At 44.1% G+C, this 15,178-nt stretch overlaps 1 protein-coding gene across 1 annotated transcript in view; it reads left to right on the top strand.

Moving 5' to 3' along the window:
• The window catches only part of KLHDC4 (kelch domain containing 4), a 48,800-nt gene that overhangs the window by 13,689 nt on the left and 19,933 nt on the right, over positions 1-15,178 (top strand). Inside the window, 2 exon segments of the mRNA XM_030582021.1 lie at positions 8,812-8,904; positions 9,742-9,901. Coding sequence (XP_030437881.1) covers positions 8,812-8,904; positions 9,742-9,901 — 253 coding nt within the window.

Here is a 15,178-nt window from a genome sequence, read left to right as displayed (position 1 = left end):
TGCAGATTACTCCAATGAATTACTTCGTTAATTTGCTGGGAGTCATTGTTGAGGTAAATCTTCAGAAATGGTGATATTTTCTCAGGGGAAAGTATAAAAAACCAGTTATAATGGCCATTGGGGTCCCTCCATACTGATCTACCTATTTTGCTTGCACAGATTTTTACAAACTTATACAAGTGCATTGCTCTGCAGGTGACCTCCCCCCTCTCCCAACCCCCCCAAAAAAACTATCCATGTGCTTCTGAGAGTTACTATCCTGGTAGGATGAAATCTCTGGCAGCAGGGGAGTTATCTAGCATAGCTTCCGCACGCTGCTGAGACGGATTTAAAGTTTGCTTTTCATTAGGGGCCCAGTCCTGCCAGATGTATATGTCTATTCTCATTGACTTCAGAAGGTCCTCAGCACCGTGCTGGGTCAGACCCTACTCCCGTATGTACTTGACCTTTGATGCTTAGCTCTTGAGGTGCCATGGGATTTGTTAGATATTCCAGCCTCACAGGGACAAACCCATGTGCATTGTACAATGGAAAGAGAACTTGGTTTCAAACTTCCAGTGCATTGTTATGATCAACAAACATGGCAAGTGGGGGAATATAGTTTTTGCATAACGACAAATACATTTCCTTTGAAGTCAGTGGGAGTTGAGGGCACTCAGCACTGTGTAGGATTGGGCCTGTATTGAAATACCAACTTTCAGGGCTAATGAGTAGAAGTACTAGGTACCTCTTCTTCCTAGGAGAGCAGGATACCTCCTCCATGAAACATTGCCACATAAGAACAGAACAACTGGTCAGACCATGGTCTGTCTTGCCCAGTTTCCTCTCTCTGTGGCCTGTACTCCTGCTTCAGGGGGAGTGTACAGATCAGGGACATTTGGAGTGATCACCCCAAGTGCGGGCTTGCATCCCTGACCATCATGGCTAATAGCTAGTGATGAACATGTCCTCCATGAACTTGTCCAGTTCTCTTTAGAACCCAGTTGTACTTTGGGCCATCACACCATCCCATGGCAATGAGTGCCACAGGTTAGCAGTGCGTTGTACTTCCTCTTGTTTGTTGTTTGTGGTGATGCCTGGCTGCAATTCACGTGGTTGTGATTACATTTTGTTGCCCTCAAATATATGATTATAATTAGAGATGTAACTATTTCATAATTAGACCAATGTTCCTGTTTCTATGCATGCGGATAATCATTGCATCCTATCAACATTTAACAAGCCCTGAAACTTTTAACATTCACTATACCTTTTCCCTGGGATCTTATGTCACCATGGCCACGTGGCTTGCAACCCTGTGTCCATTTGTCCCCTTGTTTTGCAGGCAACTCGCTTGCTGGAAGCCAGTCTTTCAGTCTGGTCTGCATTTCATGATAGCACATGTGCTATGCTCCTGATGTTAAAATAAAAACAAAGTGCATCTCCGCCTCTTCTTTGGGAAGAGGTCCAAGATCTGTGTTAATGAGAGATTTCGCGGAGGAGGTTGGGAGGGGGGGAGACATCTTTGTTTTAATGCTAACCTGACCGAGTGCAGAAATCAAGTTTCTGCTGTCTTTGTGCTGTTTCATGTGGCATCTTGATTACAGTCTGCAGGGGAAGGGGGGAAGGACGGACAAAGCAGATCAAATCTGCTGTATTACGTTTTTGTCAGAGGCGTGAAACATGTTGCACTTGCTTTATTTGGAACTTTTGTCTGCTCTCTCGGGCCCCGATCCTGCATGTGTGTAGCTTTATTCATGAGAATATTTCCACTGAAGTTTATGGGAATGCTGCTGTGAATAAAGTTACACACCTGCTTAAGTGGTTGCCAGACAGAGGCCTAGATGCTGGCTATCTGCTGGGATTATTGCTCCCATTGGAATGGGTGACGCCAGGCATAACCAATCCATTGGTACTAGAAGCTAGTGTAAGTCTGTGTTTTCAGGTACTCTGTATACCTGCTAGAGTTCCATGTCAAAAACATGAATGAGTGTGGTGATTGTGGAGCTGCTGGACCTGAGCGGCTACATTAGAGTCATGTTGCATTAGCCACTCTCGTGTTCTGAGGCTTCAGTTAGCAGGTGCAACATCAACTTAACACACACACTGTATAACCTGCATGGAGATGAATGAATGCAGTGGGCAAATTTATCCAGTGAAACAGAGCCCAGTGTATGGGAGATTACAAGTTTGCCTTCTGCCAGCACCTTAACACTGTTGATTTGATTAATCCGTGGCAGTGGGATAGCAGGTGGTGTTGCGAGAGAACTGCTGTGGAAAAACATTGAGCAACAAACCACCCCTAGTCTAAACAGCTGTTTCTCCAGCCTTTCCCTGTGTTCATCTTAAAACAAAAACAAAGAAATTGCTGGAAAAATGGAAGACAATTTCCAAACTGTGCCAAAAATTGATTTATTGAGAAATATGGAGTGGTTTCAGGTGACGCGAGCACACTCGACAGCTCAGTCCATCGTGTACGAGGTGCATTCAGTGTTTGTTGGATTGCGTGGCTTCCTAGAACCATCTTGGAGCACCTGATTTCTACCCCTTTCACCCCTTCCAATAATGGCCTTTTGTATAAGGCACGTGGGGCGCTAGAGTCTTGAGTTCAATTCCTGGCTATGCCACAAACTTCCTGTCTGATCCTGGGTGTGTCACTCAGTCTCTTTGTACTTCAGTTCCCCATCTGTAAAATGGAGATAATGCTGCTGTTTTCCTTTCGCTTTCTGTCTGTCCTGTCTTTGCGGCAGGGACTGTCTCTAGCACAATGGGGCCCTGAATTTAAGTTAGGTCTCTAAATGCAACTGTCATGTGAATAGTGAGAGGAGCATGTGTGGGATTTGTGTTTAGAGTCCTAAATAATTTCTTATGTTATTTATTTCAAAGCTTCCATGACATTTCAAACTGGAATATTTACTTCTGAGCGAATAAAGTGTTATGATTACACAGACTTCATCTGGGACTTTACGCATGTCTCTCAATCTGTGCTTCAGTTTCCTGTGTGGAAAATGTAGATAATACTTCCTGTCTCCCCTCTTGTACTGTGTCTATTTAGATTGCAAGCTTTTTGAGGCAGCGACGGTCTCTCACTATGTGTAGGTACAGCGCCTAGCACCGTGGGGCTCCAGTCTCTGTTCTTAGACTCTAGGTGCTTCTATAATACAAATGGTAACAAATAATCCCAAAGCCCTTCACATACTAAGATTTTGAGATCTATGGATGAAATGTGCTAGATAAGAGTCAGATATTATTATAAGACTGTGACCCAGGTCCCAAGGGAGCCATACTGAGGGTACTTAATTCGGTCAAACTGCAAAGAATGGGGCAGACAATCCCCACCTGGTTTGTCATTCCAAGTCCACTGAAATTTAGCCTCGTAACTGCTTCTATAATACCTTACTGGTTGGTTACCCAGAAGGTTAGACCTCTGCCCAAGTCAAATATGATAAGGATTACTGAAAATCTTATTCATCGTATAATAAAGTTCTACCAATTCCAAAGGATCGGACACATTACCTCCCAGGTTAATAAATATTCCAGATCTTACCCAAATACACGCTTACAGCCAATTCTTATTAACTAAACTAAACTACATTTATTAAAAAAGAGAGAGAGAATATTGGTTAAAAGATCAGTATACAGACAGACAGACATGAGTACCATTCTGAGATCAGTTTTATAATAGAGATGGTGAGCTTTGTAGTTGCAAAGAGTTCTTTCAGAACTAGTCCATAGCCCAGTATTCATATTCAGGGTGATCCAAGTGGGACTGGAGATCTCAGTCTTACCACTCAAGCTTCCCCTGCAAAAGCATTAAGTAGATCTGAGATAAAAAGGATCAGGACCCAAGACAGTTCCAGGCCTTCTCTTGACAGCTTGGAGTCCTTAGGTGAACATTAGGCAATCATCGAGACTTTCAAGTAGACCTATTTCCTAAGCATCACTGATAGTTAGCTACATGGATTAACAAAAGGCAATTGCCTGTTTTCCACCTTTCGCAGGTGATTTGCTGTATACTTCAAGGAGAGATCAATACAGTGATGTCACTATATTTACAGTTCATTAATTGAATACAGCATAGACAGGAACTGTTGGGTTACACTGTTAACTTCTTACTATATATATGTAAAAACACAAACATTATCTACCAGTATGTCTCTAAAGGTTGAATTTGGGTCACTTATCCTGCAGGATGCTTAACCCTTTCTGGCATGTGTCTCAAAGACACATCTGGGCATCTAGCACAGAGGCAGTGTAGGCAAGATCATAGTCTTTTAAGTCCCCACTGAAAGAACCACATGGTTTTGAATGTGTGAACCTGTAGTGGGTGAACAGTTGAGATCATCCTGCTGGGATTTGAACTTATGTTTCTAGGAAATCTAGTTATTTCAGTCCTGGAGCTTAGGCCAGAAAGGATGGCTTAGTGATTTAAAGCCTAGCGGTTCGTGCTACTGGTCCTTTAGCAACCTCACGGGAAGCTTGAGACGTGTGGTCTAATTGATACTGATAAGAAAAGACAGAAGCCCACTGCTTTGCAAAGGCTGAAAGGTAAATGGAGCCTATGACCCTAATGCCATTGGTGTGCGTGTCACGACACAGATCAAAGGAGCGATATTCACTAGTGGACACGTGACAAAGTATAATTATTGCAGCCAATTTACTTGTTTGCATTTTGCACGCATATTTTAAAATTCCAGCAGCTATGTTGAAACCACCTTGTTGTTTGTTTGTGTTACAGCAGTGCCCAGAGGCCCCAACCCAGACATTATTTATTGACCATTCTACAGCAGAACAAAGTTTTAATCAATTTACACCTTTTCTTCCTGAAGAAAGCATTCATTTCTAGGCAGACAGCTCTCTATATGTGGCCTAGTTCATGCCAAAGTGAGCCAATGATCCCCCAAAAGCCGGATTTTTACTTCCCTATGTGGAAATCTGTCTACCCTGTGACCCCCTTCATTGGAGCACCTGAGCACTTACAAGCCCTGTGATACATCTCGGACAGTTTTGTGAAATATGAAGCTGTAAATATTTCAGGACAGTGTTTTAGGAGCGATTGCTTAACACCCTTTACAAAGCAAGCGGGAACAGTCCCCAGTGGTGCGACTGCTGCTGGAATCTTGTGATTCGTTCAGGTGCATTCAGTCCAAGGATGTTGATACATTAGAGAAGGTTTAGAGAAGAGCCATGAGAGTGATTAAAAGATTAGAGAAATGCCTTAGTGGCAGACTCAAAGAGCTCCATCATCTTAGCTTAACAAACAGAAAGTTAAGGGTTCACCTGATTACTCTGTAAGTATATATGCAGGGAACAAATATTTAATAATGGGCTCTTCAATCTAGCAGAGAAAGGTCTAACACGATCCAATGGCTGGGAGTTTGAAGTGAGACGCATTCAGACTGGGAATAAGGTGTGCATTTTTAACAGCGAGAGTAATTAACCATTGGAACAATTTACCAAGGGTCATGGTGGATTCTCCATCACTGACCATTGTAAAATCAAGACCTGATGTTGTTTTCTTAAAGATCTGCTCTAGGAATTTTTCGGGGAAGTTCTATGGCTTGTGCTATACCGCAGGTCAGACTAGATGATCACAGTGGTCCCTTCTGTGTCTAGATTAGATCCTGTCCTCCTGATAAAAGCATTGAGAATTTACAGCTCCCTCGCACCTGGCTGCATTGTGATATCAACCCCCGTGAAACAAAGCTTTAATCAGAGACTTGCTCAGCCTGTCTCTGAAATGTGTTTCTGGGCCACGAAGCAGGTACAGTGTTTTAGGGTATGGCTACATTTGGAATTTCAAAGCGCTGCCCCGGCAGCGCTGCGGGAGCGCTGCCACGGCAGCGCTTTGAAGTGTGAGTGTAGTCAGAGCAGCAGCGTTGGGAGAGAGCTCTCCCAGCGCTGCATGCAAACCACATCCCTTACGGGTGTAGCGTGCAGCGCTGGGAGCCGCGCTCCCAGCGCTGCTGCCCTGATTACACTGACGCTTTACAGCGCTGTATCTTGCAGCGCTTAGGGGGGTGTTTTTTCACACCCCAGTTGCAGCGCTGTAAAGTGTGAGTGTAGCCAAGGCCTTAGATTATTGCCAGGATTGCTTGACCAGATTATGAAGTTTCCTGTTTGGTGGTGTGAGGCGTGTTAAACCTTCTGTCTCTATAAACAGATACATCTTTAGGTGATTCTGAGCTTTTTCTTTTTTAACCTTTCCAGGGTTTTATCTGAAAACTATGATAAAAATGAATTAAAAACTGAAAGTAAATCATGAGCTGAGTGGGATTTCTTCTCTCTTTATTTGTGTGTTGCCGTATTAAGATTATAAACTCTTCAGAGGAGAGTTTTCTAGCAAAAAATTCCCACTACCAGCGATGGTGGTACTAGTGTAGACAAGACTTCCGTAGCAACTGATGTTTTTAACATTGCCTTGTCTAGACCTGTTCTGGGCAGGGTTAGATGACACAGTGGATAAAACACCAGTAGCTCATCTACTCTAATGCTCCTGCGCTGGAGCTCCTCTGGTGGTAACAATGGTGGGAAACTTAGGGGATCTCTCTATTCTATGGTTTTTTACCTATGTCAGTGAAGTTTTATAGAACATTATTGGTCTAGGGTTTAGAGGGGTGTTTGTGCTTATTCAAAGTGCTATTTAACCCGTACAAAATATAAAAGGTGAAATTTTCAATTTAAACTGATAAATTTGGATCCATTGGGGTAAAATCTTGCCATCTTGTTAAATAATACAGTATCTTGCTGAGCATGGGAGAGAGCTTAGCTCGGAGAGATCTTGACTCATAAATGCAGAAATCCATTTAGGGACCAATTTATCTGAAAATCTCTCTGCAGTGCAGTTCTCTCTGTCTCCTTTGGGATCTGCCTCTGATTTTGCAGATTCCCTTTGCAATTTAAATGGAAGAGAATCGTTCCCCCCCTCCCCCATACTTTGCTTTCTCAAGTGCCTTGTTTTGAGGTGGAAGAGGAGGGAGTTGGAGCCTGACATGAAGTTTCAGGATAGAAGTATTTTTTAAAATAAGGAGCCTGCTGATTCCAGTAACCACATTTTTAGCATCTGTTTTGCGTTCTAAATTGTAATTTTTAGGGAGGGGAAGAGAAATCTTCTGATCCAAAGCACAGCGAAGGTCAATGGGAGTCTCTCTTAGTTCACTTCACTGCGTTTTGGGTCAGGCCTCCAATTGGAATATTAATTGTTTGGAAATCATGGAGTTGATTGCACAGTTGTGTGTGCTTGTTTATTAAGAACAGTCATGAAAATCAATGAATAAGCTTTTTACCATTCAGAAATGGCAATTGGCTTCAGAGAAAACACTGACAGTAGAGACAGAGAATATGTATGGGACCAAAATTGCCTTGAAAGCAGGGTTTTATTTTATTGTAAACATTGATTTAAAACCCCTTTTTAAAAAAAATAAAAAGACACTATGCTCTGGAGAAATCTACTGGCAATTTCTTTATCAAAGAGAAAGAAAATAGTGATTTTAATGCATGATCAAATGGAAGATGCCTTTAACAACAAAAGCTTGGAAAACTGCACCTCCTCCTGCTAGAATAAAAATACATGAGAGCAATTTTAATCCATTTCTTACCTACATGCTACCCCTCTGATTGGGTTTTTTATTCTGAGTAGTGTGAGATTATCATTTTGGGGGGGATTTGGGGCTAATTTACTCTTATCTGTGGAAATCTACCGTGGCTCTTTATAGCTATATAATGCCCGTTGAAAGATAGCAATGGATTCTTTCAACCTTTGATAAACAATTGGCTTGCAGTTCCGTATTCATTTAGGCGATGATCCTGCAGAGAGGCTCGTGGCTTAACTTTATCTATTTGAGGAGTCTCCTTGAGTTCAGTAGTGCTAATCACATACATGTTCGCGGGACTGGTGCCTTAGCAGGGATTAATATGTTGTAGGATTTACCTAGAGAGGCAAAGAACAAACAAGGGAATAAACTGGAAGTTTCCATATGAATTAGTGATGGGCCTCAAGGACAAAGCTGTATCTAGAGTCCCCCAAGTTTGGGAGTGTTGGTTCAGGCTGATTTCTAAGGTGGCTATCAGTCAAATAAGGGTTCACTTCTGTTCATGTGGTAGATCTTTATTGTTCTTCAGAAAATGTTGCTTTCAGTTGGCCTACAGCTTTTGGGCATTGACAGATGGGGACTTGGGGCTCACTTCAGGAAGTGGAAGCCGCAGGAAAGTGATGAAGGCTTGAAAAGACCATCTATATCCCCCTGCTTATTTAATGTCTAAAATAACTCCTCTTTGCACCGCTAGAGTGCCTTAATCTTTGGAATTCAAAGTGATTTACAAAAACACTATGTAAACATCTCTGTTTTTAGAGAGGATAAGTGTCTTGCCCAAGACCTGAGAGAGAAGTCGGTGTCAGAACCAGGACTGGCATGCCGGAGTTCCTGGCTCCCAGTTCTGTACTCAGATCGTTATACGATGTTGTTTTCTCTGTCTTTCAATCGTGGGAGTTAGCTGCTATTCATTAAACTCTCCTGGAAAATTAGCTGCTTGAGTCATAACTGAGAAGGCTTCTAGATCTTGGGTAGCACAGAGACTAGATTACTTCATCACGAGGAATGAAACGATTACTGCAAAACACCTATTATGCAAACACTGAATGGTGCAAGAACACACATTTTTTCCAAGAAAATGTACATTTTATTAAGGTAGCAAAATTCTCCGCACTCTCCTTGCTGTTAGAAAAGAAGTGGAATGAGCTCAGCGAACTGTTGCCAATATCTTTAAATAAGAATGAACTCTGAAATCAGTAAAAGGAACCCTCACTGATCAGTGTAATTGCTTGCTTTTCAGGGTAACGGGGGGGCCCTCGGGAAGAAGTGGACACCGAATGGTAGCCTGCAAGAGACAGTTAATCGTCTTTGGAGGATTCCATGAGAGTGCCAGGTTGGTTGCTCCAGGATTCATAGATTTTAAGGTCAGAAGACATCATGAGAATCACCTCGTTTGACCTCCAGCATGACACAGGCCAGAGAATTTCCCTTCTTCATTCCTGTATCAAGCCCAACAGTTTGTAGTTGAGCTGGAACATCTCTTTTAGCCATCCAGTCCTGTTTTGAAGATCTCGTGATCAAGAGTCCATCGCATTCCACGGTCAATTATTTTGTTGGTTAATTACCGTCACTGTTAAAGATTAAGACCATATTTCCATGTGCCAACCTTCAGCTTTCTGCTGCTGGATCTTGTTATGCCTTTGCGTGCTAAATTACAGAGCCCATTACCATCAGAAATCTTCTCCCCAAGCAGGTACTTATAGACCATGATCAACTTCCTCTTTGATCAGCTAGATAAATTAAATGAAGAATAGGGTGTTTTGAGTGTTAAACTTTTTTTTTTAATTGGCTCAGGTGATCTCAAAAAAAGTAGTTAATCTTAATGTGTTAGCTCTTTTGCTGCCCAGTGGGATTCTACTGTTTACCTGGAATTGCTGGGACTTGTTTGGAAGTAATGGTTAATACAGAGCAGACAATCTGGAAAAGGTTTTTGCCACCTGCTAAAGTACAGCTGTCAGCTGTACATGTAATTTTTGCCTTAGCAAATTCAAATTTTACACTGTACATCATGTCATAAATTCATCGGCTGCAGAGGAAATGAACCTACTTTTAAAAGGTGTGGCCCACAAGGGGCTAAATTACTTGTCCACCTCTTCAGAGCATCCCCATTGTGTCCCTGAAGTGATATTTTACCCTATGCTAAATGACAGTCTTTGTGTGCCCTAACTAGAGACTACGTATATTACAACGATGTGTATGCCTTCAACCTGGACACTTTCACATGGACCAAGCTGTCTCCATCAGGGACTGGCCCTGCTCCAAGGTCTGGCTGCCAAATGGTTACCACTCCAGAGGGCAATATAATCATCTATGGTGGCTACTCCAAACAGGTAAGAGGCTCCTCTGGGTGAACTGGGGCAGTCGGAGGAAGGATAGCCCGCTGGCTAGGGCCCTAGCCTAGAACTTGGGAGACCCAGGCTAATTTGCTGCTCTGCCTGTCTAGCTTTGGGCAACTCACTTAGACTCTGTGTGTTTGAGTTCCCCATCTGTACAGTGGGGATAATAGCGCCGCCCTGGGGTGTTCAGTCGAAATACATTACAGATTGTGAGGTGTTCAGATATTGCAGTAATGGGGCTCAGATAAGGACCTAAAATAGATAGATAAAAGATTGGAGATAAAATCTCAGGCATATGCCAGCCACTCACAGCCCTGAGCTCAGAAGAGACCTCTCCCACAGGCAGGTTATCCCATAATTGTTGACTGTAGCGTTTTTTCCACTTCCCTCTGAAGTGTGTGGTACTGGCCACTGTTGGAGGCAGGATACCGGAGTGGCTGGAACATGGGGTCTGACGGTCTGGCAGCTCCTGTGTTGTTTTCTGTAAATGAATGATGTGTTTTTCTGAGCCCAGGTTTGCTGGGCCTGGAGCCGTAGGATTCCAGAACCAAAGTTTGCTGATGGTGTCTGATAAATTCCAGTGTGTTATCATTAGAGTATCATCAGTGGCTGTTGGCCAGCTGGCCGGTGTCTGATAAATGGTCTTTTCCTGCCTCGTGCCAGTAACAACCAGCCTCTGGGAGTTCACTGGCCCTTAATGGGTCATGTCTCAATCTATTAGATACCCACACTGAAGACCACAGCTGCCAAAATTGGGGTTGGAGGACTTAGTAGCAGGCAGAACATAGGAGGCATCAGTACCTGTATTTCCCATGATTTTTCAACTTGTGGCAGATGGGCTGTCCTTTCTTAATGATACCCTCTGGCCCTGTGATGCCACCTCAAAGCGAATATAAATGCCTAGCCTGTGTCCAAGAATGTCTCGCCCTCCTGAACCCAGATAGGAAAGTATTTCTGCTCAGCCCCATTGCCCCGAGGCAGCTACATTCCAGCACACATGGCATTAAGGCAGTAGCTGCCAGCATGCATGTCCTTTCTCACACTACTGAAGGGGTTAAGGGAGCACAGCTAGTTTGCAAACCCAGTCAGCCAAAAGGAGACCTTTGATCAGCACCAGACTTCCTTTGCACGGCTTCTTGCCTTGTTAATCAAGGTAATTTATACAGGCCAGCCCTTTTGACCATATGTCCTCATTGATCAAGTGTCCCTGTTTCCATGCTGGGAAGCAGGAAGTAAACATTTTATTGGCAGCATTCGCAGAAGGCTCCTTCAAATGCTTTTAATGTTTATAATGCAGACCGTAGCAGCAGGGTCTGGGTTTTATAACTCAGCAGAAAGGCATCTCTTCCAGCAGTGCAGCATCGGGGGAGGTGGATGCACTGTTCTTCCGATCTGAATAAATGAGCGAAGGAGAGGGAAAATATTCCATCTTTATATTTAAAAACATTTGTGCCTCCTCACGGCCCTGTGCTCATGGCTGCATCTTCTTGGATGCACATTTGCTTAAGTATTAATAGCAATATGGAAGATTTTCCACCTGAATAGGCTTTGTCCTGCTCCTTGCTTTTCCTCCCCAATTGCTCTGGAGACTGGAGAGCAGCAAAACCTGCTTGTCAGATGTGGGGGGTTCTGCAGGCCACCGAAGGCAGCAGGGATTGGTTTGTGTGCTGCAGCCCGTGGAAACTAAAGCTGATGTGTTTTGTTTTTGTTACCATTGGCTGCTGTACCAAGCTGAGCTGCGTCGCAATGTTTCCGGGTTACTTTTCTTTTAGGAATATGGCAAATGAATAGTGTTAGGAGGTGAGCGAGAATGTCTGGCTGAAATTCAACCTTCCTGGTTAAAGCCCAAACAGCTGGCCTTTGTGCCGGGCGCTGAGCAGGGATTCAAATAGAGTGCAGTTCTTCATGGACCCAAAGGAAAGCTTTTAGGTTAAAACAGTGGCAACTGCTGCTCTGCACACTCTGTGAGGTACTGGGCCGGTAAATCCTGAGGCCTCTCACAGTGCACACAGCCCTGTTCGTGACTGTCATGGAACCCCTTTCTGTGTAGTCCAGAGGGGAGCGGAGACCAACCCTCTGCATGACTGATCTGCTTGCACGTCCCTGTTCTGGGCATAAGTGATACCTGGGGCCTTGCCTTTGTCCACCACACCATGGGTGATTTTCACACTTGGATAAATTCAAAGACCTGTTGTATCTTAGCTGTAAACCAGGGTCCCCAACGCGGTGCCCGTGGGCGCCATGGCGCCCGCGGGGGCATCTTAATGTGCCTGTGTCCTGGCCCCAGGGAGAGCACCCGCCAAAAAGCCGCAGCGGCATGTTGCTGGGGACGCCTCCTGATGACGACACTTGTTGGCAACAAGTGATGTCATCGAGAGGCTTCGCTCCCGAATTTCGGCGGGGACGCCTCTTGATGATGCCGCTTGTTGATGGCAAGTGACGTCATCAAGAGGCGTTGCCGCCGAAATTTGGCGGCATTTTGGCTAGTGCTCTACCGCCGCAGTGGTCCTTCAGCTGGCGCCCGCCAGCCGAAAAGGTTGGGGACCATTGCTGTAAACTATGACCCAATGCACTGGACAGAATTAATTTGTCTGGCCTGTAGCTGCCAGGAGATGTGAAGGTGACAATTTTCAGACCTGTCCTGATAGTTTCATTTGCTGAGATGAGTAAAATTACAGCGAATGGTTGTTTAGTACTTGATATTTCTGCTGACAGCTGATTATGGAGTTGAGTCTCTTTAGATTTAGTGTGAAGTCAATCAGCAAACTGTATTGTTTAGAATAATTTGAGTACAGGCTTCCAGAGACAATGAGAGGGGTGCAGTTTTGGGTGTGTGAGTGAGTGAGAGAGATGCTGTACTCAGAACCAATGGCATTGCTCAAAGCTCGACAAGCACCGAGCAAGACACGGTTCCTGCCTCAGCTGCTGAGCCAGAGAGACTGCAGTGAAGAGAGCTATGAAAAAATTTAAGCTAGACAGAATGAGGCTCTGCAGCCTGCATGCATAACAAGCTAAGTGACCAAATGGAGCTCCATTCACAAAGTCAGCTGGAGATTTTTCTTGGGGCCAAAGTCAGAGCTGGTGTAAATGGGTGCAATTTGCATGAAGGTCTCTGGGCCCAGTTCCAGTGTAGAGGTTACATATGTTTCAAGAAAGCAAGTATCAATTGTAATAGCTTCTCCTTATTAGCGCTGTCTCCAAACAGCTCAGCCATGCAGCTTAATAGGCATGGCTGGCGGGAAAATGATCTGACTCAGAACCAGGACGTTCACTGTTAAGGTTGGAGCTCCAGCCTTCTCTCTGCCATTCAGGCTGCTGTACCACCACACAAGCTTTGTGGAGCCCTAAGCGAAGTCACCTCATCTTTCATTTTCTCACGTTTGATCAGGAACATTTCCCTCCCCAGGAGAACCTTCTCCCCCCCTCAGCCCATCCACTTGTCTCACCCAGCCTGCCACGTGAGCTGGAAGGGCAGGCCTTGGAGGCAGGCAGCAAGGGAGGGGAGGGAATTTGGTCTATGCCATGTGTTGCTGGTGTTAGCGTTAGATGGCATTTGGGCTGGAGGGCCAGAAGTGTATATTGTGCAGTGCCTTGGGATAGTACAGGGCCTGTGGGTTTAAAGCTGCCCCTACAGTGCAGGGAGCTGACCACGCAGTTTTAGCCTTGATGATGAATCTTCTTGCTGTTTTGATCCTAGCTGCAGCCTAAATGTTGTCTGCTGTGGTGTGTGTATGATTCATAGCATCTGAAATGCACCTGTTGATCCTCATGACCAGTCTGTCAGGTAGCTAAGCAGTAAGTATTATGGGCACACTGAGCTAGAGAGGATGAAGTGACTTGTCCAAGGCACATAGGAGGTCAGTGGCAGAGCCAGGACTCGAATCCAAGGCTCTTGACTCCCAGCCCCTGCTCCAACCCCTTGGCTCCTTCACTGCTGCTCCAAGACGAGTGAAGTGCAGACTGCAAATGGCCAGCAGGTAAATAGTGAAAAGTAAATATGAATTTCAAAATTCTTTGAGCCTTACTAATCTACGATGTTGTCAATAACACTGGGAACAATATACCTACTATATATCTTCACAGTGTTCCTTTATTCAGGTGTATTGTAGCAAATATTCTCTTTCATTTTCATGCAGGCTGAAAATAGCAGGGGCTACTTCTTTGGCTGCTATCATCCTCATGCCTTGAAAAGTAACTTAAGGGGATCTTATCAGCTATCTCTGGTTATACAAAAAAATCCCCTTGGATAATTTATATTCATTCTTCACCCACTGATCTTAGTTTTAAGACATTCCCATTTTTTTGGCTTTTTTTTTTCGTGTGTGTCAGAGAGAGAGCTCTGCAGCTACTGCATCTCGGGCTGTTTAAAGTAACGAGAGTGTGCTATTGCTAGGCAACCTTAGCAGTGTGTTTGACTAGAACTCTGAATGCAGCTGGGAGACATCAGGAAGCTAATATTGTTACACCTCACCAGTGAAAATCGGCTAGAACCCACATTAGGGCACCTTGTGGGAGAGAGATTTTTGAATGCACCACAGTATGCCATAGTTCATTTTAAAGGGTAGCTTTCTAATGCTTCTTTTTAAAAAGCAGATTTGGTTAGGCTCTCACTTGCTGAAATGCTTACAGAGATGAAATGTGATTGTCATCAGTTGCTGAGTCTCATGAATATCAAAAAGTTCTGTCCCACATCCTGGCCAAGACTCCTGTGGGTTGAACTTTCAACAATGGTCTTTGATTTTGCACTTAAAATCAGTTAAAACAGAGCTGAGTTTCGGTGGCTTCACCATAGAGTGCCCTGAATTCTTATCCCTGCTGTAAACACTGTGACCAAGCCACCTAACCACTCTGTGCCTCAGTTTCTCCTTCTGTCAAAGGGAAATGAAAAGCCTGACCTCCCTCCCACACTAGGCTCTGAGGTGAGTATTCATTAGTGAATGCTTTCAAAGAACTTTGAATCTGGAAAGGGCTCATGTTATTTATGAATTGTGGATGCAATCAATATAAGGTAGAGATCTAACACTCTTGAGTTGTGCTTGCAAAACAAGAAATTGGATGCCAACATTATGTAATGGTGTGGGTGGGAAATTAAAATGTGGATGGAAGCCCCTTTAAAAATGTAGATCTCTGTGTGATAAGGAAGGTCTTTAATATTGCCAGGTCAGAGGGTAACATATGTTTCTGTTGAATAATAGTGCTTTGTAATCTTGCTTGTTTTTGTGCATTTCGAAAGCAATTTGAAAGTGTGTGTGTGTGTGTGTGAGAGAGAGA

Source organism: Gopherus evgoodei, chromosome 12 (assembly GCF_007399415.2).
Source record: "Gopherus evgoodei ecotype Sinaloan lineage chromosome 12, rGopEvg1_v1.p, whole genome shotgun sequence".
NCBI classification, from domain to species: Eukaryota; Metazoa; Chordata; order Testudines; family Testudinidae; genus Gopherus; species Gopherus evgoodei.
This window is presented reverse-complemented; position numbering and strand designations above follow the sequence as displayed.